At 41.9% G+C, this 24,540-nt stretch overlaps 1 protein-coding gene and 2 non-coding genes across 9 annotated transcripts; all 3 read right to left on the reverse strand.

Moving 5' to 3' along the window:
• Nucleotides 1-1,332: 1,332 nt before the first annotated feature.
• Nucleotides 1,333-22,408, reverse strand: eif4g1a (eukaryotic translation initiation factor 4 gamma, 1a). Of its 7 annotated transcripts, none has more exons than XM_035905951.2 (33): nucleotides 21,957-22,408; nucleotides 20,139-20,261; nucleotides 19,954-20,040; nucleotides 19,729-19,761; nucleotides 18,799-18,819; nucleotides 18,318-18,488; nucleotides 16,651-16,750; nucleotides 15,664-15,774; nucleotides 14,659-14,810; nucleotides 14,355-14,444; nucleotides 13,471-13,540; nucleotides 12,482-13,384; nucleotides 12,296-12,384; nucleotides 11,999-12,182; nucleotides 11,483-11,616; nucleotides 10,806-10,925; nucleotides 10,062-10,430; nucleotides 9,705-9,851; nucleotides 9,381-9,617; nucleotides 9,066-9,170; nucleotides 7,913-8,191; nucleotides 7,712-7,829; nucleotides 7,523-7,622; nucleotides 6,883-7,181; nucleotides 6,655-6,776; nucleotides 6,389-6,561; nucleotides 6,165-6,290; nucleotides 5,802-5,883; nucleotides 5,566-5,664; nucleotides 5,094-5,237; nucleotides 4,890-4,971; nucleotides 4,522-4,662; nucleotides 1,333-2,825 (listed from the first exon to the last, which is right to left on the reverse strand). In XM_035905951.2, the coding sequence occupies exons 2-33, from the start codon at nucleotides 20,211-20,213 to the stop codon at nucleotides 2,644-2,646; spliced, it is 5,145 nt and encodes a 1,714-aa protein (XP_035761844.2). In that variant the 5' UTR covers nucleotides 20,214-20,261; nucleotides 21,957-22,408; the 3' UTR covers nucleotides 1,333-2,643. The 7 variants fall into 7 exon arrangements, with proteins under 7 accessions (XP_035761844.2, XP_006786558.2, XP_006786557.2 ...); XM_006786495.3 differs by having other exon boundaries at nucleotides 14,662-14,810; nucleotides 20,139-20,265; XM_006786494.3 differs by having other exon boundaries at nucleotides 20,139-20,265.
• On the reverse strand, nucleotides 9,259-9,333 carry LOC118453936 (small nucleolar RNA SNORD66). The gene has a single exon (XR_004843507.1). It is a non-coding gene; the product is annotated as a small nucleolar RNA SNORD66 (small nucleolar RNA).
• On the reverse strand, nucleotides 9,943-10,020 carry LOC118453938 (small nucleolar RNA SNORD66). Its single transcript, XR_004843509.1, has one exon. It is a non-coding gene; the product is annotated as a small nucleolar RNA SNORD66 (small nucleolar RNA).
• Nucleotides 22,409-24,540: the final 2,132 nt, after the last annotated feature.

Below are 24,540 nucleotides of genomic sequence, written 5' to 3' on the forward strand. Positions count from 1 at the left end.
CTGTCGATCTCCGGCTCCCTTCTCCCATCACTCGCGAACAAGACCCCGAGATACTTGAACTCCTCCACTTGGGGCAGGACCTCATCCCCGACCCGGAGTGGGCACTCCACCCTTTTCCGGCTGAGAACCATGGCCTCAGATTTGGAGGTGCTGATCCTCATTCCCGCTGCTTCACACTCGGCTGCGAACCGCTCCAGTGCGAGCTGGAGGCCCTCACCCGATGAAGCCAACAGAACCACATCATCCGCAAAAATCAGAGATGAGATCCTGAGGCCACCAAAGCGAAAGCCCTCCGCCACTTGGCTGCGTGCGAATGAGTCCATTCATTCATTTGCATTATAATTAATTTACAATGTGTTTATATGGCATCATATCCTGATTTGGACAAGGCCTCGACAACAGTCACAACGACATATAACCCGCTATCTTCTTATAATTTATGTAGATTGACACTTTAAAATAAAAGTGCATCATCTGTTACTCTGAAAATCAATTTGTAACATCAGGGTTTAAGTCAGGAAATGTATATTTTAAAATAACAGATTCAAAGTGCTGGAAACATTCCTCGTTGATTTCGGTTCGCACTGACATGCTGGCATCACAGAGGTGCTGCAGATCCATGATGCAAATCTCCAAATCCACCACATCCCAAGGGTACTCTTTTGGATTGAGATCTGGTGACTGAGTACATTCACAAAGCCAGTTTGTGATGATTTGAGCTTTGTGCGTTGTTCTACTGGAACCAGCCATCACACTTTTCTATTGCACTGTTGTTTCTGCATCATTCTGTTCTGTCTGGTGTTGCACTCTTTTTTTTTTTTTTTGCAGTTTTTGCATACCTGCACTTTATTGTGTAGTCCTGTGTTTATTGTCTGTTATATGTAGCACCATGGTCTTGGAGGGCCGTTGTCCTGTTTCACTGTGTACTGCACATGGTTGGAATGACAATAAAGCCACTTGCCCTGACCAGAAGACGGGTACACTGTGGTCTGTGGTCATTAAAGGATGAACACGGTCAGTAACAATACTCAGATTGTGGTGTTGAAGTCATTCTCAGTTGGTACTAAGGCACTTTCCCCATATTTGTAGGTCTGCATGGACAAATCTTCAAAACTAGAAACTGATTGCAATATGGATCAGTAAAACCACAGTGGAGGGACTTGTTTTTCATCTCATCAAACACGTTTTGCTGTCAAACACGTCGACCCTGTGTTAACTTACACATGACAAAAACAAAAACACAAACTGAAAATAAACTGGTCTGGTTTCAGATGAGAGTGGCCTTAGTTCAACGTAAAATCATCATCAGAGGCAAAAACCAAAACTCGGCTCAGCAACTTAATAAGTCCTTTATTTGCAATGTTCCATTACCTTTCCAGTTTCCGATGCAAAAGAAGCAATAATTTTTTTTTTAAATAACGAAAGCGGAAAAAAAAGAAAAAAAAAAAGGAAAGAAAATATTTACAAAATTCAAATAAAACTAATAATCAATGGATTATCTAAAGCACCTCTCTGCATCCGGACAACTGCGGTTTCTGCTGGATAAGGAGACACTGCAATTACATCAGCAATTTGTTTCTGAAAAATAAAACTGAAAAAGTTTATTATCATCATCATTATTATTATTATTATTATATATTTACAGAACGCTCCTGAAATCCTGAAACTAGTTTCCACTTAAAGTAGAAAAGGCTTTCGGATCATTTCTGTCTTTTTTTTTTTTTTTTTTTTTTAAACTTTATATATTTTATCAAGTCAATTTTCTGTAGATTTCAAGTTTTAACGGTGATTGGGTCGTTAAGTGTCCTCTACAACAGCTCAGGTTTAAGTACAGAAGAGGTAAAAGATGAAGAGTCAGTCAGTGTGGTTCACTACTGGGGGATGGGAGAGAATGGCTTTAAAGAGGAAGCATTAAGACCACCCCCTAGTAGTCAAGGTCAAAGGTCAACATCAGCCCTCTGTGTTTCTGTCCTCTGCTAGTTTATCATGATAGGAAACGAGAGAAAATAGACAACCTTTGCTTTAAAAACTCCGTCAAATTAAGATTAGTTCATGTACACTGTAACGTTTTGTCCACTGGATCGTTAATAGGAACACACTTCAGTCATGCTGCACACTCCGGAAAAGGACAAGGACATAAGAGCCGTGTCGGGACTGAACAAATGTTATGGCATGTTGATAAACCCCCCTCCACCAACCCACCCACCCACCCACTACACTTCACGCCCTGCTGTTTCCTCTTGTAGATCAGAAAGGTTGTTTGTCATTAGAATCGTCTAGAGGGGTGAAAGAGCAGCCCATTGGTTTGCTTTACTTTGACATAGAAAGTTTCGTAGTGATGTGGGATACTTCACACTTCGCTAATGAGTAATCCTGCTGAAACCTGCATTTTCAAGTTTGCTTTGATGAGGACACTTGCTGTGACAAGCAGGTGGAGAAATAATGAGGAAGCAGGAGAGGGAAGGTAGAAAAGAAATGATTGTTTTTCAGAGTCCATCCCTCCAAAAAAAGAAGAAAAAAAAAGGAACACAATAAAGATTTATCCTCATTGAGGATTGATTCGAGTCTGCCTCTCTGGCAATACTGTCCATGACTCTCCGTGGTCGCCTGCAGAGCTCTGGCGGCAGCTTTTAGTTCAGTATTTTAGTCCTTGTCAGATTCCTCTTCGGCCTCGCGGAGCCAGGTGAAGAAGCCAGTGACCGACTTCAAGGCCACGCCTTTGCCTGTCTGCTCTGCCGGGTCTTTGCTGGATTCCCATTCGTAGAAGGCCTCCTCTTTAATGACGTCCTCATCATACAAGGCGTCGAAGAACATCCGCAGCAGGTCTGCAGAGACAAAATTAGAGCATTATAGAAGCTTTATTAACAGCTCCATTTTAAAATTGTTTCTATTTGCACTGAGTCAGGGACACTTGAAAAGCTATAAAGAGGTAATCAGTAGGTCAAATCCTAATTAACACGTTTCTTTTAGTGATTAGGCTTTTCTGTTTCAACCCTCCAATCCAGTTTATAACGCCATTAAAAAAATTAATAAATAAATCACCCCAAGAATGTGTTTTCCTCCAAAATAGACCACTTCCATTACTGTGTTCAGGCAAAAATGACTCAGGCCCTCCAGCAGCAACACTACAAAAACCTTCAGTCTCATCTTTAAATCTTGATACCCTGAATACACAGCTGCTGTATACATGATGATTTTATCCGTTTTCACCCTGAACAAAAACAACCTGGAAATACAGGCAGATCTTTTCTGATAAGGAGCTTTCAGACAAATCAACAAGGTCCATTTTTTTAATGCCTGTGATCATCACATGACCAATTACACATTACTTTAGAGCAGCAGCTGTTTTTTGTTTTTAACCCCCCCCCCCCCAAAAAAAAAAAGCTGCACCCAACAGCACATAGAGTATGTGAATGATATCAAGTCATTGCGATCCAGAGAAACATTCCTGTCAGGGAAGAAGCTGCAATCCGTGTTTGGCAAAGGGAATTTTACAGATCCTTTATTTATCCAGGTAAAAAGTCTCGCAAACATTAAAAACATCTTTTTAAAGAATGATCTGGGAAGCAAAAATGACAACATAACATTGCTGATCTATAAAACTATTTCAAGTGGTCAAAAAGGTCCGGATTGATTAGAAAGTAGATACAATAATGCAAATTTATAAAGATATTTTGTAACAGTTGATTTTGTAGTTTTCGCTTAAAAGCTGACTTTAAGTTTTTTTTCCTTTCTTTGGGGAAACATCAACTTTGTATATGCCAACAAGACTGCTTACAGTGACGTGAAGGCTTTTTAAAATAGACGAAGCATTGAATTTCCAGCAAACAGCTGATTTGGTTACATGTCCCTGCTCGATTACTCTGAGCGACAGCTACTGTCAGCTGAATTTGAAACAAGCTCACAGGAAAGATTTCTGCTTGATTTGTGCTCTTTAAACAAGCTTACTGGACTTTAGTAACATTAAAAAAAAAATCTCTCTGAAATAATTCAAAGACAGACTTGGAGGGAGCGAGACTCACCCAGAGAACATTTATCACTAATAGTTTACAAAGGCCAATAAATTTGCCATCTTGTGCCATTATCTGAACCGATTTATGGTATCTTCCTGCTGTGTCTCAATGCACGATCAAGAATCCAGGTTAAACAAAAAAGAAATCTCAGAAAGCTGAGCGACATTATCAGTGGGAGGTACATCTCATCACTCATCCATGTAACTTCTTTAAGTTCTCCCAACCTTATAATCAGCCCAGCTGCACGACTGAAACCAGTATCACCGCATTACAGTAAGCCTTGAGATCAGTTTCGTCTCCGCTCAGTCTCATGAAATTTGGGATCATTTGCTTATATTGCCAAAAAGACGCAACAGCTGAGGAAACAACATTAAAATGACACTTTGAATCATTGGCGACTTTGACGCCTGGATTTAACAGATGCTTCAGTATCTAAATATTTATAAGTGAACCAATCAGATTTGTATGTTTGGCAGTATTATAGTTCACTGTAAGTGGGGAAACTCACGAGCAGGCTGCTCCATGTGCACCATCAGAGCCTGGAGGGCGTACAGGGCCTGCAGCTCTTTCTGCTCGTCGTACAGGTATCTCTGCAGCAGAGAGGCTCTCTGGCCGATCTGCTGTGCATCCACCTTGTACGGGTTGTCACCTGAAACGAAGTGAACAAGTTTTTAAACCAGAAAGTGTGATTTTTAAAAGTAAGCGCTATTAAAATTTACTATAAAATAAATCTGTTTTAATTTATTTATAAAACAACAACTATATTTTCCATACTTCAGAATTTGAGCTTGGGTCGTTGTGAAAAGGAAAAAGACTAAATCATAGACACACACACACAGAAAAAGAGGCAGCTCGTGGTGTATTAGTCATACTTACATATGATAGCAGACTGGCACACTGATGTCATCAATGCTCGTACAAACTGGTTCGAAGCAGTCTGCTGCTCGTCCAAGTTAGCCTGAAAATAGGAAACAAAACGCAGTTGGAGAGAGGGAACATGAACAACACTGGAAAATAACAGCTCGCACAAAGTGTTCAGGTCTGAAAACACTCTGTACTGCCTCACACACTCACACACACCTCGATCCAGTCTCTGATGCGTTGATTGTTGGCCTTGTCCTGGAGGAGTCTGTCCAGCTGTTTGCTGATCTCCTCTCCGCTGAGGACCTTCTTCTTACTGGCCTCTTTGGGCTCCATCTCCTCTCCCACGGTGAACTCCACTTTCTGAAATACACAATACAATGTGTAAAAAAAATAAATTAATTTAAAAAAGCCTGAAGACACGGAGTAACTTGTTTCTAATCGTAAATCCCCACAAGCAAAAATCTCTTGCTTTCATCTCTGCCCACCAGGTAGACTCCAGCTGTGTTTGTCTGTCTTTGGTGCTGTGCAGGATGTGCTGCTTTCTCGTTACCATTTTAAGCTTTGTTGTTACAAAATAGACCAATTATAGCTGCTTTAAACGTATCCTAACATTTTTAGATCACTAAACAAAACTCCAAAAGTGCAGACAAGTGTTTTATCGTCTAAAACCTGAATGTGTTGCACGTACCTGATCAGTGACAAACTTGTTGACGTCTTCATCTTTGGGCAAGAAGTCGTTCCAATTTAGCCCAGCCTCTGTCCACAAAGCTCCGACCTTCTTGGGGGTCTTAAGGGGGGGAAAGGGCCAGATAATTAAATATCTGTGGCTTTTATTTCTTTTTCTTTCTCTCTCTTTTTTTTTTTTAAACCAAAACCAAAAAAACATGTAGAACACAAGGTAATAAAACGAGTGTGTTCGGTTACCTTTTCTTTACAAAGCAACTTGAGGATCTGTACCAGCAGCACGCTGGCCTTCCCCAGAGGCACAAGAGGCTTTGAGATCTCCCTGAAGACACAGATGCACTAAATTAAGCTCCCATTTTTCTTACAGCTGGATGATAATTTAGTTTATCTCATTTTAAAGCTGGAAATAAGTGACCTAGTTTTAAATTTAGCTTAAAATCGTTATTTCCGAGAAACACCGTCAACAAAAGAATCTCTGGAAAACGAATCCAACACTATTTACAGTTTCAAAACGTCCATTTCCATCGGACTATATTCTAAAGTCAAAGTATTCGAGTTTGCTTTCACTTATTTGAAATGTGACCGCTGACATTAAGCTCTCACCTGAACAGCTGTCCCATAGGGATGCCTCCCTCGTGGAGCATAGGAGTAATAAGCTCAGCCAGGTAGAGCCAGATGTGAGGTATATCTATGGCCATGTCTTCTGCTACCTCCAGAATCTCTAGTAGCCTGCAAAAGAATCGGCTTTAGTTCCATCTGCTCGAGAACACCCATCGAGGGTACATTTTAGTTGAAACCAGGCGACGTTCTTCCTGTTACATGCTTACCCTTTGTAGTACTGCTGCGTGGGCAAAGTCCCTGCCTTAACAAGCTGGTGCAGCAACAGGCCCATGTGTTCCCGAGCGATGGTGCTTCGTTCAAGCGTCGACTCCAAGCCGTTCCGCACGAACACGTACAGCAGTGATGTGCTATTGAGCTCCACCACACACTGCAATGCCTCCTACAGCACCAGAGTGACACAAAGCAATGGTGTTAACACGGTTCACTTCTAAACATGGAAATATAACTCTGATTGTTAGAGGCAAGTCTGCACCTTGACATCATTGATGTGGAGGTATTCTTCAATGATGGCATGCGACTTCTTCTCCACTTCCTCTTCAGTCATAGCAGGTTTAGGGAGAGATGGAGGAGGAGTGGGAGCGCTCTCACGCTTAACTGAAGAAAAAGGTAAAAATACAACTTGAAGCTCATTGTTCTTTATGTCCTTTTCTTTAAACCACATCTTTCTCTATTCAACTCTTTTTAATTCTTTATTTCATACCTGGGACGAAGTCACTACCCTTGTCCCGACTTCCTCTATCTCTGCTTCCTCGGTCTCTGCTTCCCCGATCCCTGCTTCCTCTGTCCCGACTGTCTGTCATGCTGGCGACGCGGCGCACAGATTCAGTCGAAGATCTGCCATCTCCTCCCCTCCCGCCGCGCTCTTGCGACTCTCTGCTGAAGCTTCTCTTGGTGACTTGGTTCGCTTCCCGTCCTTCGCTGCGATCAAATCTGTCAAATCGATCCCTGTTGCGGTCGCTCCTGTCCCTGTTGCTCCCACGTTCGCGGCTCGAACTCGACCTAATGGTAAAGGAGACACAAAGAGGTCACTTTAATAACGCACTCAATCAATTTGTAATCATGTTGAACGGTACCACTAAACTTTTTGTATTTTTTGAGACCGCAGTAGGCTCTCGTATACAAAGGGGAGGCCAGATGGAGGAAGATTAGTATTCAAGTGGTTGCCATCTGCAACCTCACAACTAGATGCCAGTAAAATGTGTTTTGAAAAACGTGACATCAACATAAAGTAAAAAATAAGAGTGCCTATGACAAGTGATAAACTAAAATTCGTGAATTAAGTACTCAACTAAAGCAGAAGCAGACTAATTAATGATAAAATATTTGGTGCTTCTGAGTACCTTTGAGGAACTCTGCGATCAGAGTCTGTTGAAGACATCAATGACCCAGACTGTAGGGCAGAGAAGCGGTTGAGAGTGCTGGTACCTGGACGCCCAGAGTCTAGAAAGATGGAAATGAATAGATTAAGAGCCAAACCACAAACAGCCACTAAGCAATGCTGTGTTTTAGAAGAAAGCTGAAGGTCTTACCCTGGTCTCCACTCGCTGGTTTAGCTCCAGTTCCTCCGCTGCTGCCTTTTCCCCAGCTGCCCCACATGCCTTTGCCACCCGGAGCCAACAGCTGGTTGTTGAAATCCATAGCACCAGGCTACAGGGAAACAAAAAAGTTATATTCATTCTCAAGAGGCCTGAGAAAGAGCTCAAGCCTTCACATGAATTTTCGGACGTTACCTTTGTGATCTTGCTTAGGCGGGTGGTGTCGATGGGTCTGTTCTTGGAGATGGGGACTGTGTTCCACCCCTCATCCTGAGGCTGGCTGGTCCGGCCACCTCCTGGTGTGTGAGGGCCTCGGCTGCCCATGTTTCCCGTGAACCTGTCTCTGCTTTCCTTCTTGGACAGGAGCTGCTGCTGGACTTTCATCTGTTCCCTGTGCTCCTCCATCTCTGCTTCCTTGTGAATCTGATCAATTGTCTTAGGACCCTGGTCTCCTCTACGAGGCACCCAGTTATTCTGTGGATCAGAGACAGAAGACAATTAACACCTGTGAGCCACTCTGGGGTGTTTCTGTCTGTGTTTTGGATTACATTTGTAATAGTACAAATGTTCTGATAGGAGAACCTGAGACAAAAAGCACATCCACCCTCAATAACACAGTTTTACGGGCCGTGCGTCAAATATTTTCATTTTTAAGCCCTTTGTGACATAAAAGAAAAGGGGGAAAAAATGAAATCCTTGTTCTATTCTGCAGCTTCAGTATGATCAACATAAACCGCTTTCCAGTGTTCCTCCTGTTCACAGCAAATCTCTAGAGCGGAACAAGAATTGTCGTCGCCAACTGCAGGCCAAGATGTTGGAGATGAGATACTGAAAGGGCAAACAGCTGAATGTTATCAGGAACCACCACACCAGTGACATGGTTTGATATCCAGCAGGTAAGGAAATATGAGAAGGAAAGAACTGGGCCTAGCTGATTTGCAACGTGAACACCGTAAACTTTCAAAATAAAAGTGAGGGGTCTGCTTGCTGGCAAATCTATGCCTGATGATGCTGATGATGACGTTCTCACGGACAGAAAAAAAATTTTTTTTTTCAAACTATCCCTTTACCCCTTTGAAGCCTACCAGCAGTAACCCGTGACGCCCTTTTCTGAACCGAGTACTCACTGTCTTATTTTAGCACTGCTTATAGAACAAAACAACTGGGTGCGCACCAGAAGTTTGTGAGTGTGGTCTCTGCTATGCAGCTACCCTGGTAAAAAAAACAAACCCTTCAGACTATACTGTATATAAACACTGAGATACATACACTACTAACTCAAGTCATGATAAATGCTGGCTATCAGTTCTTTATTGCTCTAAAATGTTGAATATGATTTAACAATTACCCTTCTGAGGTCCAAAACATCTTGCAGCATGAAGCGGATTCTTGATGAAGTCTTTCTCTCTTTAATAATCTTGTCCATCTGATTAAAATACTGATCCATGCGAGGCTGTCGGGGACACAGAAAAGAGTGAATTTTATGAGGTACAGGTACCAAATGACAAACTGTGTGTACCTAATGATACATCGAGAACTGCCTCCTCAGTTCCTCAACCCATCACTAATGATCAGTGGCCCAGACACGTGGCACAAAAACAAGGTCATCACAGGAGACATCTTAACGTGTACATATATCAGTGTTAGTCCATGCTTTACTTACCTTTGCCTTCTCAAAGTCCAGGTCTTTACCAATAGTGGACAGCAGTCTGCAGAGACACTCGAGAGACTCCTCATCGTGATTCTTAAGTAGTTTCACGACACAGTCGTGCATGATTGGCTCTGTCAGCATCTTAAGCTTAAACAGTTCACCAATGAACTTTATGTTGCCCAGTGAGCGGCGTCGAGCTTTATCTCTGGCCTCCTCCAGCTCTACCCTGAAGCGCTCACGCTCCTCACCCTGCAGGCGGATACAAGTTTGTGCTTAGTGTACGAGTCATATGACAAGTTTACTCTAAATCTGAACGGTGGTTTTGACAGTTCTTACGTCTTTGGCAGCCTCCAATTCCTTTTGCTTTTTCTCAAAGATCTCATCATCATCCTGGTCCTTCTCAAACTCTTTCTGGCAGCGGTTGAGCAGCAGTTTGCGGAAGTTCACAAAAACTCCTGGCTTGTCTGAAGTGGGGACTTTCAGCTGGTGGAAGACAACATTCAATGTCACCAGGGGGTTTTAACGCACGTTTTCCCATTCAACTGCATTTAACAAATATGTAGCTGAGAGTATGCTCCTTCAGTTCCTCAATACCATCACAAAAAGTTCAGTGGCCCAGACACGTGGCACTAAACAGAAGTCATCACTAGAGCATATGATCAAAGCACAACATCCAACCTTCACTAGACTCACCCCCATAAGGCAGCGGCACATGTTGGCGTAGGCCACAGAGAAGTTGGGCTCTGAGATGGCCTTCTCAAAGATGAGGTCGATGGCTCCCTTCAGCCTCTCCTCAGTGTCTATCGTCAGCTCTGTCACTTGTTTCATCAGCTCCTGAAACTTCTGTGGCGTCAGCTTGTTGAGGATGCTCCGCAGACGCTTGAACAGCTCTTGAGTCTTGGCCTGTTCTGGGTCTTCCTCTTCAGGCTCATCAACACGGGTACGAGTGGCCTTTTTCACAGAGGGCTTCCAGGCCTTCTCAGCCTTGCTGAGCTGCACGTCATCATTTAGCGACATGCTGGTGATAATTTTTTTGGTTTGAGAGCGACGGGGCCCAGATGGCTAAATGGAGAGAAACGCATAAATATTTTAAAAAGCTAGTAGGAAAAAACTTCACTAAACAAAAAGTTTACACTAGAGATCTCTGCCTTTGCAAACAGCTTGTCTGCCAAACGTAACATCACAACTGCTGGCATTCATTGCACTTTTGTGTCATGTCAGCTCATAATACACCTCTTTATCTCAAAAAACATCAGACAAGTACTCCAGCACGTTGTAGGAAGACAGGCACAGAGGGAGATTGTTTTACTTCAGGCCATCACGTCTCAAGTGCAAAAGTATAAAAACGGTGTGCTGACGACACAATTGGTAAACCTATTAACTATAATGCAAGTTAATGCTTAAAAGTGTCTTTTAAAAACTGTAAAATTAGCTAACCGGGCCACGAGGTCCTCCCACTGATCTGCTCCCAAGGTTCCCTAAATATGAGGGAGTAAAATCAGGACCAGTGTTCATCAGGCGAGATGGGTCAGCAGGTCGTAGTGGAGTCTTGTTCACCTGCAATTAAAGAGGCAAAAATAAATAAAGGAAAACTCCCCCGTGTTTTCACACAAAGTTTAAAATACTGGCAGTCGGCAGCACTACCCCTCAGCCTCCTAGTAGATCAACATATGGTATCAATTTGAAAATCCTAGATGACTTTGTTCTCGAGTTTTTGCATTCACAAGATTTTCAGGAAACTTCACCTCTGACCTTGAACTTTAGGACAAGGTCACTGAAATTCAAACTTAAAATTTTTAGCAGATGCACCTACTGATGTGAATTTCAAAATCCTACATCACCTCATTATCGCATTTACACCCGCCTACTCGCTTGCTCTGTGTGGTGACAACAATACCCCGTCAGCCTTTAACAAAGCTGTGACGGCCCGGGACAACGCATCAGGTTACAAAAATCGTGAGTTGCACGACTGGCTGAAGCGCCTCAAAGATTGTGGTGCACTTCAAGATGTGAGGTCAAAATTTACAGATGAGGAGTAAAACAAAACTGCCATATTCTTCAACTCAATTTGTATCATTTCTGCGTTCTTTTACACAAAGCTCAACATCACCTACCTTATCCAGCACCACATCACTGATGATAGGCAGGCCCTCAGGCTTGTGCATACTGGCGCTGATGAACTGGCAGCGCAGGAGGAACTCCCTGTCGTACCGCTTCTTGTCCTCCGGGTTTATCGGCTTCCATTCTTCTGCATAACGTACAGGAAATATGCAAAGGCACATGATTAAAGGCACAGCTTTACTGTAGCTGTATTCTGAAAGATGGCTGTGATAATCCACTCTGTCAGTGCAGATTCTTTGAAACTAAAATAATAAAACGATGACGGCACTATGAGAGAAACTAAAGTCACCATAAAGAGATTTTCACACTGTGCTTATATCAAACAAGGCCTCATCCTTCCAGCATATAAATGCAGGCACAAGGAAAAAAACAGACTTAAAATTTAATGCTGAAATAAATTATATTTGCCCTAAGACCAAAGTATGTACAGAGTTTTATCAGTTTAGCTTTAGGGAAAAGATTAAAACATTTAAAGATTTTTTTTAGCCTTTTAAGCTTTCAAAGCATACCTTGTTTGTACTGGTATTTCTGCTCAGTTGGCTCAGGTGTGCCTTTAGACTTGTCAGGTTCTGCATTCTGCTTGTCCTCTTTTTGCTCCCAGGTCTCATCTGCCACTTCGACAGGAAGTTCAGCTGGTGCTGGAGGGTTGGCCTGAGTGGGCATGGGTTCAGAGGCAGGCTTGGCACCCTGTTCCTGCAAAAAGAAAGAGAAGATCAAGTTTTCTAAGAATCTGTTGTTTATTGAGAGTAAAAGATGGACGACCCAGTTTAAGAGCTTTTTGGACTGTCGTCTGATTTAACACAAACCTCTGTGAAGGCATCCAGGAGATTACCAATGGCCTCCTTCTTGTTAAACTCTTTCATGTTCTTTTTCTTCCTTTGCACATGCGTAGCAGCTTCAAAAGGAAAGACAAAGTGATGACATTAAAATTCAGATAAAACAAGATTAGGCATGTGACAGCCTGAGAAGCAAGGGGGGGGGATTAACTGTACCTTGCATAGTAGATTCTTCTGGGCAGCTAACAGAGGCAGGAGGGGTATCCTCACTTTTCTTCTTGCACTCTTCCTCCTCCTCCTTCTCTTCAGCCTCCTCTTTCACCTCCTGGGCTGCTGTTGCCGTTTTAGCCATAGGTGTGGATTCCTGAGATTGAGAAGCGTCTGGCTGTTTGTGGGGCGTAGTGTCTGAAATTGCATTATCCTTGGGCAGTTCTTCGGTCTCCTGAGGAAGGCCGTTGGGGAGAACAGGCTCTGCTGCCTCAACTTGTGTGGATTCAGGTTCGGGGGTAGAGCACAGAACGGCGTTCTGGGTCTGTGTACCAGCAGGCTCCCGTGCAGGTGGGGGAGGCTGGGAGACTTCAGTTGCCGTTTTTGTAGCCATTTCTTCTTTATTCTTTCTTTCTTCTTCAAGATTGGAAGAACCTGTTGCTGCAGCCTCAGCTGCAGGCTCCAACTTCGTGGTGGCCACCTGCTCTTCTTTTTCCAGTTTCTTCACTTCCTCTGTTTTTGCTTCTTCCTTTTCTGGAGCCTTCTCAGCTTGAGCTGGAGCAGCCGGTAGTTCCTCTATTTTCACAGGGGCTTCTGGTGCTTCTGAAGACTGTGAGGTTGCAAGAGGAGCATCTACTGTATCAGAAACGGTAGTGCCAACTTTATTTACTGCCTCAGCAGGAGTAGTGGTCAACGTTGCTCCTGGAGGAAGGGAAGGAGGAGACTGCTGGTCCTTTATTAGTGTGGATGGCACCTCAGTAGTAGCTACGGGGGCTACAGATTGTGCAGCTAACTCAGTAGGCAGCACTATTTGGCTGTCCACTTCCTGTTTGCTCTCCAACACAGGCTCAGCATTTGCCGCAGCAAGAGAAGGAGGGGTTTCAGAACTAGTAGGACGCTCTGTGTTATCATCTGGACAGCGAGAGACGTGACAATAAATGACGAGAAAAAAATTTACAGTCTTTTTCACCAAGTCAAACTTAAGAAAATATACTCACCTCTTCTCGTCTGTGCAATCACAGGCTGGGAAATTTCCCCATTGACCTGTGCAGGACTTGCATCCGGTGCCTGCAATCACAAAGCAATAGCGGCCTTTAATAAATAAAATAGAAAACCCACTAAAGGGCTTTTAACAATGAGCATCAACACACATTTGGTGCAGTTTGTTACAAGTTTTTTTTCCCTCACATTTGGTGGATATTGTCTGAGGTGGTATTGACTCAGACCTGTTTCTTTGAAGGCTGCAGTGTCACTCAACTCTATTAAAAAGTGATTCGTTTGTGTTGCCCGTTTCCCCTCCAACTAGCAATTTTCAACTTTGGCAATAGCTCACCGCATCAGTGCATATTTGTTTGCATTTGCTTAGACTCAGCATAGTTTGCTTAGTGAAACTGACCTCAGCTGTGCTGTCTATTAGAAAGTACCATGAAGATAAAAAAAGACATCAACACAGTCGCAGATGTACTTAAAAAAAACAAAAAAAAAAACAAAATCCACAACGGTGCCTTTATGTACAGATAAATTCATATTCCTTCCTTTTTAAAGTAAGAAAAAATAAAAATAAAAAAGTCAGAGCAATCATCACCTAATAACATCTTTTGTTGTTTTTTTATAACTTACCTTTGTTTTGTCTATATAAAGCAAAACGTTGGCTTCACATTGAAAAAAATTACTTTGTTCTAAAGCAAATCAATTTACAGTGAAGACAAAATGAACATGAGAAAAACATAATGAAGTTCTGTGCTTTACTGTATTGCTTTAAACACAGAGTACCACATGTCAGTACAAGATAGCCAACTATATTTTAGATTTCTGATAAAAGACAAATGTACAACACTATCATTACTCTATTTAAATCAGTCACTTCAAAGTAAAGTCTTACCTGTGGTGTTGGTGTGGTGGAGGACATTACACCCGACAGGATCTCGTGCGTGATATCGCGTCCACCCTGGTTGGGGTCTCGTATTGTTATCTATTAGAGAAAAGGCAAATGACATTAAAATACAAACAATGTGCAACCATCCTGCCACTACTGATCTACAGCTGCCGACCCCCATCATGACAAATACTATTGTTGTTTTCAGGTTAAAAGGGAAAGTTCCACATTGAACACACAATACAGTGTCTCTCCATTCAACATTTTTGACCTCATTCAAGAGGTGTGCTGTGCTTTTGTTGGGACATACTACCGGTCTGCGTTCTCTCTTCATTAGGCCTTGTGACTGTGCAGGGGCTTGCTGAGGAGGCGGGACTTGTAGCTGTTGCTGGGTGGACAGCATGACCGCTGAAGGCTGGACAGATGGGGGATACTGAGGCGGAGTTGGATAGTATGCTCCAGCTGTAAAGTTGAAATGAAACAAAGAAAAGAAATTACAAAATAAATCATAAAAACAACTCAGAATAAACAAGAGTTTTCAAGAGTTCAAACTAAAAGAAAATCTGTATGTACTTGTTTCATTTGATTGAGATTTTTTTTTTTCTACATTGCTGATAACTGTTGGGGGGAAAAAATGTAAAGGTGCAATAACAAACATTTGTACGTGTACACAAAGTGTGGTTTCAGATATAAACGTGTACTTAAAGGCTAATTTGTGGGTTTATTTTTAATGTTTTGATCCACATTATATATTAACAACAAAGTCTATGAATTAATGATGGCTGAATTTGACTACTACACAAAACTTTACTACTTCTGTCTACAATACGTGATGAATTATAAAGATTGAAACAGCCCACTTTACATTCAGTTGTGTAAGGAGGCATAACTGCCATTTGCTCTTTACATTCACATCTGTCCAGACCTTTTAAAACAATTTAATGGGCTGGCACCAGAAGCTGGAACCACCAATTCAGCATCCAGCCAAATTTAAACATTTATAAGTAGTATTGCTGTACAGAAAATTACTTCAAACTGAAGTTGGTTTTTGACCCTTTGTATACAAAATTCCATTTATTTAGCTTCTTAAACAAGAAACAAATGGAGAAAAATCACCACAGAGGCATCACTAGGCTACAAGCTAAAAGTTTCAGTTAAAGTTTTTCTCTGTATTTGCTACAACTACATTTAAATAACATCCATCGTCGTGTGTACGTGACCTACACGTACGAAATCAGAGACAGGAAGACACAGTTAGAGACAGGAAGTGCCACAGAAGCCTGCTGACCACCACAAAAGCACACACACTACTCACCGGGGTAGCGCTGGGAGGCGAGAGGCGCACCGTGGAGAGAGAGACGGCCGTTCTCTCGCCCGCCCCCTCTCCCCCCGCCACCCCGCCTCTCCCTCGCGGCAAGAGAGGGCTCTGAACCAACGCAGCAAAGGAGAGGAAGGGAGTGAGGGACGGGAGAGGGAGGAAAGAAGGAGAGGGCAGGAAGAGACAGATGCAGAATGTGTTAATGAGAGGATCCAGAGGAAGCAGGGTGTTAAGAAGGTCCCATGAAATGAACAATGCCTCTACTGTACTTACCTTGTGCTCTTGGCATATATTTATTTTCAAATAGTTCAAATTTTGAAGTGCATTACGATCACACAAGGGTCTTTATAAGCAAATACAACGGGGGTTTCAACTGAGCCAACAAACCCCCACTTATCTATACGTATATATAAAATATCTGTGCATTAGTACAAATGTACTAAAGCAAATCAGTTTTTGTAGCAGTTGCGTTTCCTGCTTAAAAAGTGCAGTTCATTCATATTTAAATAGGGTTTCTGGCAACGTTAGCTCCCACACAACTCTTCTGCTGCTGTATGTAGACATGCAAAAAAGGAGAAAACTGCGGTTTCAAAGCCATTTCATGGAACCTACAAGGCAGCGTAAGGTGCAGAAAACGAACACAGGCCAAAGCAGAATTAAGCCCGACTACATGCACATACAGCAGTGTTTGGACTCAAAGGCATATTAAAAAAAACGAAGAAAAAGAAACACACACAGAGACAGACATACTACAGCAACAAAGACAATTAACCCCCATCACAGAAAAAATAGAAACAAGAAAACAACCCACAATCAGCCAAGCAAAACCACCCCACATTCAGGAATACTTTACAGATGAGGAATTCTGCATGTGGATGTGGTTTTAAATACGGGTTAGAACTTCTCCATTAAGTTCTGTGTTTAAACTGAACGCGTTTGTGGTTCGGCTTGGTTGTTGTGAGTCTTGGGGTTAAAAACCCTTACCATAAGGAGGGTATTCAGCAGGGCTAGTTCCGGTATAGAAGTTTGCTGTGCCGCTGGTCACGGGATACTGCTGGGTAGGAGGCATGTATGGAGCTCGGTACTGTAGAAACAAGACAAACAACAATTACGTTTTGAGAGCCTCACTCCAAAAACCTCTATTAAGAGGACTTTCAAATATTAATGTAGCTCATCGTAACAGGTTTCCAAACTGCGTCTCTCCCGTCCTCACATAGGATCACAAGCTTCAGACGAATTTCCACACTAGCGCTGGTATAGGAGAAGTCAAAACCGAAAGCAAAGAAACTGCCAAGTTTTGGGTTGTTTTTTTTTTTGTGCAAAGTCTCGTGTTACTACATGTCGTCTGTACAATTTGTGAATCTCTGAGCTTTTGAAAGGTTATCATTAAAACAGTAAAAACAAACACAATTATATAACACAATTATATACAGTGTTCTCAACTCAGCTGTGATGGCAGCAGCAGAGGGAGATTATGCCAAAATAAATAATATGTTTAAATTGTGAGGTGCACAACCAGCAGAATCGGTTGTGATGTCACCTTCGTTTTTGGGTGCGGTTCGCTAAGGACTGGAAGGTGGGTATAATGAAACTCTTTAGAAGACACTTTGGATGAGCCATCAGAAGGACTCCTAAAGCACTGAGTGTTTGTTCTTCACTACTAGCGCTTTTTCCACTAGTAAGTACTTGGCACGACTCGGCTTGGTTTCAGTCGTTTTCCATTACACCTGAGTACCACCTAATGTGCATAGGGTCGTTATACCAACGTGGTCGAAGGGCCTAGGACGTTATTTGTACCCGACTTAAACAACGCAACAATGGAGGACATCGAGGTGAAGGTATATCCTTGTTGCCGGGTTACAAAAGTGGCCATTTTGATTTTTGTGAAGGAGATGCTCTCATGACTTACAGTGACACTATTGACCAGTCAAACAGTGGCATGCAGTCTATTGACATCACATTTTCGGATCAACGGAGAGCATTTTGGAACCCCAGCCGAGTACCAGGTACTAAAAAAGTACCTGGTAGCGCCACCTAATGGAGAACCCTAAAAACAGAGTCGAGCTGAGTACGTACTAGTGAAAGAGGGCTTTGTGTGTTTATACACCACTATGCATTTAATCATTAGTTATTCTTAATCTCTGGCTCTCTTGCACAGAGTGTCTTTTGTCCCGTTTTCCTCCCACCACCCCCAACTGGTCACGGCACATGGCCGCCCCTCCCCGAGCCTGATTGTGACAGAAGCTTTTTCCTGTTAAAAGGGAGTTTTTCCTTTCTGCTGTCAACAAGAGGGTCATTTGATTGTTGGACTTTTCTCTCCATTGTTGCCGGATACCTCTACAATATAAAGCGCCTTGAGGTGACTGCTGTTGTGATTTGGTGCTAAATAAATAAAACTGAATTCAAGTTTAAAATGAAATCTGACACTAAAGACACCAAACTGACATGAAGAATACTGCAACCTTCCAACATTAAACATACAAACAATAATGAAGAGCAATAAGCTCAACATGTTACTATTAAATTCAATTCATTCAGAAGGTAATGTTACCCAAATAAAAAAAAGTGTTAAAAAGTGATTGCAACTGTTATGATAAGTATGTATTGATTACTTGGGCTGGCTGCAGAGTAGAGCTCGTGTGTGCACTAACCTGTCCAGAGGGAATGAAGAAGCCTTGAGGAGAGCCAGCAAAAGGTTGGGATATCATCATCATTTGTGAGCCGGGTGGGTAGACATGAGCTGGTGCAACAGCTCGAGGGCCACTATTTCCCGGTACCCTTGGAGCACTGGTGGCCATGGCGGGTCGGTTCTGATAGTAGCTCTTAAAAGAACAAAAACAAAAAGATGAAGACTGCATCATATCAGCAGCAAACGTATGGTTCTGCCTGTGCATTTCGTAACAATGGTATTCCAAATTTCTTGCTTTTACATTTTTCTGTGCGTTTGCTTCGAGTTGCGCACACGCCGATACCCTTCACCTGGAATCTACGCACTCACAGCAACTGCACATGTGCACACTAAATTCAATTCTGGGTAACTTGGGAGTTTAAATTATCCTGAAAGTCATGACTTCCTGCCACAATGAAGTTAGCACAAGTTAACAGGGGAGGGACGAAGAGAAAAGCTGTTACCTGTAATGCTCTGTATCCACCCTTCAGCCGCGCAACACATGAGCAAAGAGCAAGAAAGGGAGTAAGATTAAGGTGAAAATGAGGACCGGACACAATGAGGGGGATGTTTGAATTTACAGAACGAAGGAAGAAGGGAGGAGTATGAGAGGTAGCAGTGTGCCTCGCAGTCATGATGGGTACGCTCAAACTACAGACGCACATGCAATCGATTCTGGACAGATCATTATAGAAACACGATCCCCTTCTAGTCCTGCAGGGCCCTACTTCTGGTAGGTTAAAGAATCACATTAAGGGCTGCAGGCACATGCAGTTTAATTCATTTTAATATCTGGTGGCAACAAGGCCCTTTATCACTGTGGGATTAGGACAAATGTGGTGATCGATGCAAAACAGTGGCGAGACGTGGGCTGTTTTCAAATGACAGCCTGCTGCACAATTTAGACCGTATCAGAAATGCTTTCATTTCTCAAAATTTTCACAATAATACAATTCATGTCTACAAACCAGGTATTTAAATAAAAAAATGATCTGATGCAAGATATGCTGACTTGGTACTAAATTAAGATGAAAGGGGAAAACAAGGACTGAGGAAAAAGGAAAGAACTTTGGGGGACACTGGAAAAGAAAACTGTGTAGAGTTGAATTTTCAGCTCGTTTTAATTTACATCATAGACTCACTTGCAAAACGTAACTTGCATTAAAGTTACATAATGTTGATTACACAATCTAAGGGCTTGAATAATAATTTAATGTTGCAAAAGAGCTCATTTGGATTTGAATGTTTTTTTTTTTAAGTAAACTAATCTAAATGGATGTTTAGAAGGGCAGATCTAAACACTCATCTTATCTTCTTTCCCAATTTGTATCTGAAAGCATGCATTACACTAAGGAGACAGAGGGGATGTGAGGAAAAGTAAGGGGTGTTAGTACCTGTTGATGTAAAGTACGGGGCCCAGTAGCAAACTAGGACAGCAGAAGAGAGGAAAGAAGTCAAGATTGACATTCAAGGACAAAGGCGGCAAATAGCGGTTATAACACACACGCCAAGGCAAAGCCTTACAGCAGAAGAAGCTATGTCAGAAACTGTTGTGAAAGAGCAAGAAAGAAAGGGGCTCTCAACCATATCAACAACAGAAAGCATGCTGTGAACAATACCTGTCTTGGCTGTGGTGCAGAGTTCATTTGTGGAGGTGGAGGGGTTGCAAAAACAAGAGAAGGTGGCTGTCCAGGGCCGTAGGCAGCCTTAATAGGAGAGAACAGAAGAGGAGGGAGAGGGGGAAAAAGGTTACTAAACTCTAAACTATCAAAATAAATAAATAAACTATGTTAGCGGGTCTCACCTGTGTCAATCCAGGGGAAGGGGCAGGATTGGGGACAGAAGTGGGTCCCGCTATAGGCTGTGGTGGTTTGTTCATTTCACGTTCTTTTATGGTACTGCATTAGGGTGGCGATGTGGTGCCAGCCTTCCTGGGGGGAAAGACGAGCAAGAAATAATGTCAAAATGAGAAGAACATGAAATTACTTTGAGCTGAAATGTGATTTTTTAACATTTGCAAGCAGGCACTGGTATTCCAGGTCTTTGTTAAAAATGCTAATTACAGCCATTGAGGTTGGATACTAAAGATCACTGTAAGGAGACATGTTGAACCTTTAGTGTAGCAACATCTAACCAAGCAGCCAGGGTGTGGCCTGCAGTTTCGCCTATGATAACACCACCACCTCCCCAATCTCGTTCCATTGCATTTTTACAGAGCTCATATGAGGATGCAATTAGTGTCTTTCCCTCCTCCATCCTTGATTAAATCAGCTGGTAACACAATTATGTGTTTTATCTTCCATTCAAAGCTTAGGTTGAGTAGATAAGGGTTCAAATTACTTTCAAATAAATGGCTGCCTTAGACGCCAATGCTAATTTGTCGGTTATTAAAGCTCACACGAACGCTGTTTTTAAGTGAATCTAAGAAAATGGATACCTCAGGTCAAAGTTCATTTACTGTGTGAACAGAAGCTAAGCCCCCCCCCCCTCCCTCCCTCCTGTTTGTGCAAATAAACCATACAAAACTCAATACTGACTGCCGTTTTCCCATGAGTAAATGATTGAAACTGAGGGTTGAAACTAAAAAACTAAAAAATGATAGAATTGCTTTTAAAAAAACATAAACTGCCGTAATAGCAGGAGACGTGTCATACACCATCCACCTGCTGACACAGTGACTATCGTCAGATGCTAGCTGGTGCCATGCTTCTTTTTGACAGGGCTTCAATGCTTCCATATGGCGCGCCAGAAGCGATGGCTAACGGGCTTATGATTCACGATTAAATGTAAACGGTCTTGTATTAGCTGACATTTACCGTATAACATATTTTTATGGCCTGCTAACGAATCAGAAATGTCCCGGCGAGGTTGGCTGGATCGTTAGCCCACAGCCGGCTAATGTTACGTGTCCCACCATCACAGACATTTTACTTAGTTACGCTACGTGGCTGAGTCCGCATTTAACCTTAATGTACACAGAGCCCGGTCAAACAGTTTTACTGTGCTGATTATAAGAATACACATTTATACTCAAAGGCCGGGAACAGTGAAGTAGTTAGCTTTGTCAATAATGTTGCAACACGCGACAGCGATTAGGTTAAGTTACAGTCATGCTATTGTTGGTTAACATTGGCTAGCGGTTAGCGGGGTGTTACAGGCCTGGCGACACCAAAATGAAACCGTGTACCTGATGTTCATGGTTAACGTGGCCTAATATTTTGGCACTGAGGGCACCGACTTTAGATTCAAGACAAACTGTAAGGAAATTGATCCAGATCGCAGTAAACATTGATTTCTTTTTATTATTTTTTTAACCGAGAACCGAAAAAGCGTTAGGTTAGGGTTAGCCATAGCTTTCCCACGAAGCCCACCGAGATAACCAACCCAAAACAGCCAACGCTGTTAATTTAGGTAACTTTAGGTTAGCGTCAGCTCTAAATAAAAAAAATACTGAACTGACGGAAAACACTAAGATAAAGTAGTTTTACCGGGACCCAGGGGGAGGATTAGCCTGCTAGCTCTGCTGGTGTGTGTGGACGGTCAGGGCCTGCTCAGCCCGTGTGCCTTTCACAAAAATGCAGACCCGCTCGGGGAACTAGCATACCGCGGGGTTTCTTCTTACCAGGAATTATAACAGTTACTTTGTTGCAAGGTAGGAACTCGGGGAATCAGCCTCGGCTCAGTCTTCTGTTAATCAAAGCGGTGGTGTTGCAGTTTCCTTGTCCTTTAACTCCAACAGAAAAATGATGCCCTTCTTGGCTAATGACTTAGCGAGCTAGTTAGCTAACCGGCAGATGGGGGAGAGTGCTAAACTGTCACTTCGGTTTAAACCCCCAGGCGTGTAAAAGTGACAGTGCTCAAAATCAAATAATATAGTCCTTCGGGAATACTATTGACAACTCCGATGGCCCCAAGAAAAGCCTCTGGACCGCAGGTCCATGATCAAGGCGTCGATGGTGATGGATTGCCGGTTAGGTATATACACAAGTATCGTGTGATGCGGCTCAGAGAGAGGCCATAGTGCGATGTTTCTCCTGTGCGAAGCCGGTACGCCTCCGAGTCGCATGGGTAACTTCCGGGGAAATTAAAATTTGATGCAGTTTCCTTGGTCATGTGATGCAGGAGCTTGACTCCTTTGATCAACCGAGGCCTCCTTATTCAAAGTGAGTCATTATCTGGAACAACACTAAGCTGATATCTTTAGCTCTTTTACGGTGTTTTAAAAAAGCGCATTTGAGTACTTACATTTCCATCACAGCTGGGACATAATGTTGCTGAGTAGACTGTGATTAGCCTCTTGTTGCAGAAGACAATGAAGTTAGCTTAACTTTATTTTACTGCATCATGTTTGATTGGGAATCTGATCATTTCTATTTATTTAATGTTAATCTGTTTAATACCATGAAATAATTACTAATGTATCTGATATTATTTTTGAGTTGTTTAACAAAGCAGTAGTAAGGGAATATAGTACAGTACTGAGCAAAAGTCTCAAGCTATTTCTCATATATATATATGAAATATATGCAATGGGAATATATACCATTCCCAAGACAATGGGAATGGTATATACTCTATTTCCATGAATGCTTGTCTTTAGAATCACTGTCCTGCTTGAAAATGAAGCCAATGCCAATGGAATGCTTTCCAGGTGGTATTGCATGGTAGATCAATGGATCAGTCCCTTCGCCACTGGCTGAAATGCAGCCCAAAGCATGACACAGCCTCCACTGTGTTTTACTGATGGCAGTGTACACTCACTGTTGTACCTCTCTTCTGACCTCTGTGCACACTCACAATGATTTGATGAAAAATTCATATTTGGATTCATTACTGACCTGTTGGAAAGGTTATTATAGTTAACTCAAACAAAACTAAAAACCGATATTGTATGGGGGAAGATTGTTTTCGTTTTAGTTAACACAGCTAAAAAATAAAAACTAGACCTTGACCTTGACAGCTAACTAAAATAAAATAAAAATTGTTAGTTTTAGTATTTGTTAATGTGGTAAAAAGTTGTTGTCATTGTTGTGTTTATATTGTAATACCTGTTCTTGTCCAGTGTCCACAGATTTTCTTTAAGGATACACAGCACACCGCACTAAGATATGCCAAAGTTTCATGTTGCGCCAAGAATACTATTTATTTTATGCCCATCGTACAGTGTTGCCATTAGCCTTTTTTGTGGATTCACCCAAACAAATGGCAACAAACTATATGTTTGGTCTAGTTTTTCAATGTAAAAATATATAAAAAGAAATATAAAGAAATAAGGAATGGTTCAAGACTTTTGCTCAGTGCTGTATAGATATAAAAAGACCACTTTGGACTGAAACTTGGATGTTTCACTATTTTTTTTGACAATACATAGAAAAAGTATAAAAGTATTCAGCAAATTCATGAACAAAAAATCTGATCTAGCATTAACTGTTGTAGTTTTTCTTCTTTTTGTCATGTACAGTACAGGGTGAATATTCCTAAATATACTGCATATCTGAATAGAACTAAGTTGTGTCAAATAGGAGTCATATTCCAAAGCTCCTTTTCCCATGTTTAGGTTAATCCAACTATGTGTTTGTTCACCAGCCAAGTGTTAACAGGGGTTTCCAGAACATGCCAACCTGCTGTGAAGTCTCTATGATGGAACAGCTTCACATTGTTCATGCCACAGAATTTTGATTTGAATGTAAATTATCCAAAAGTCTTCAAAGTATCCAAAAAGCAGAGGGTGCCACATTGTCTGTGCGATTCACTCAAACAGATTTTCCTCAAATTATGTTTATTTATTCATTTGCCTGCAAAGCCTGTGGAAATGCAGTTCAGCTGACTACTACTGTTAGAAACAGTGCATCCATGTGCTTAAATATAGACTGGTAACAATTTGAAGGTAGCTAGTGAAATCACATTTTGCTAATAAAATGGAGTCTAGTTATACTTATTGTATTATAATTGTATAATGTACATTACCGGTACTGACAGTCATTCTGCTACATGTTTTTTCACCTAATGTTTCATTATTATTGAATGCACCTTCAGACAGCAGCTCTTTAAACCTGCACTCGAGCCAGTGACTCAGTGTTTTTGGTAAATGCAGTAAATGTGATAATATTGTCTTTTCTTTTTTGTTCTTTTGGTAACAATCATTAAGGGAGAAGATCAGATAAAACACCATCAGCGTTGTCAGAAATTGTGCTTTCACCGTGAAA

The sequence above is a fragment of the Neolamprologus brichardi genome, chromosome 18 (genome assembly GCF_056152115.1).
Source record: "Neolamprologus brichardi isolate AB-2024 chromosome 18, ASM5615211v1, whole genome shotgun sequence".
Classification (NCBI taxonomy): domain Eukaryota; kingdom Metazoa; phylum Chordata; class Actinopteri; order Cichliformes; family Cichlidae; genus Neolamprologus; species Neolamprologus brichardi.

Bases quoted from the DNA above. Each gene is read 5' to 3' on its own strand.
- eif4g1a (XM_035905951.2), bottom strand. From the start codon at position 20,213: ATGAACAAACCACCACAGCCTATAGCGGGACCCACTTCTGTCCCCAAT. The intron at 14,445-14,658 runs GTATGTCCCAAC...TTTCTCTAATAG, and splicing joins AGAGAGAACGCAGACCGGTA to ATAACAATACGAGACCCCAA. The intron at 10,431-10,805 runs GTTAGCTAATTT...CTCTCCATTTAG, and splicing joins TGGGAGGACCTCGTGGCCCG to CCATCTGGGCCCCGTCGCTC.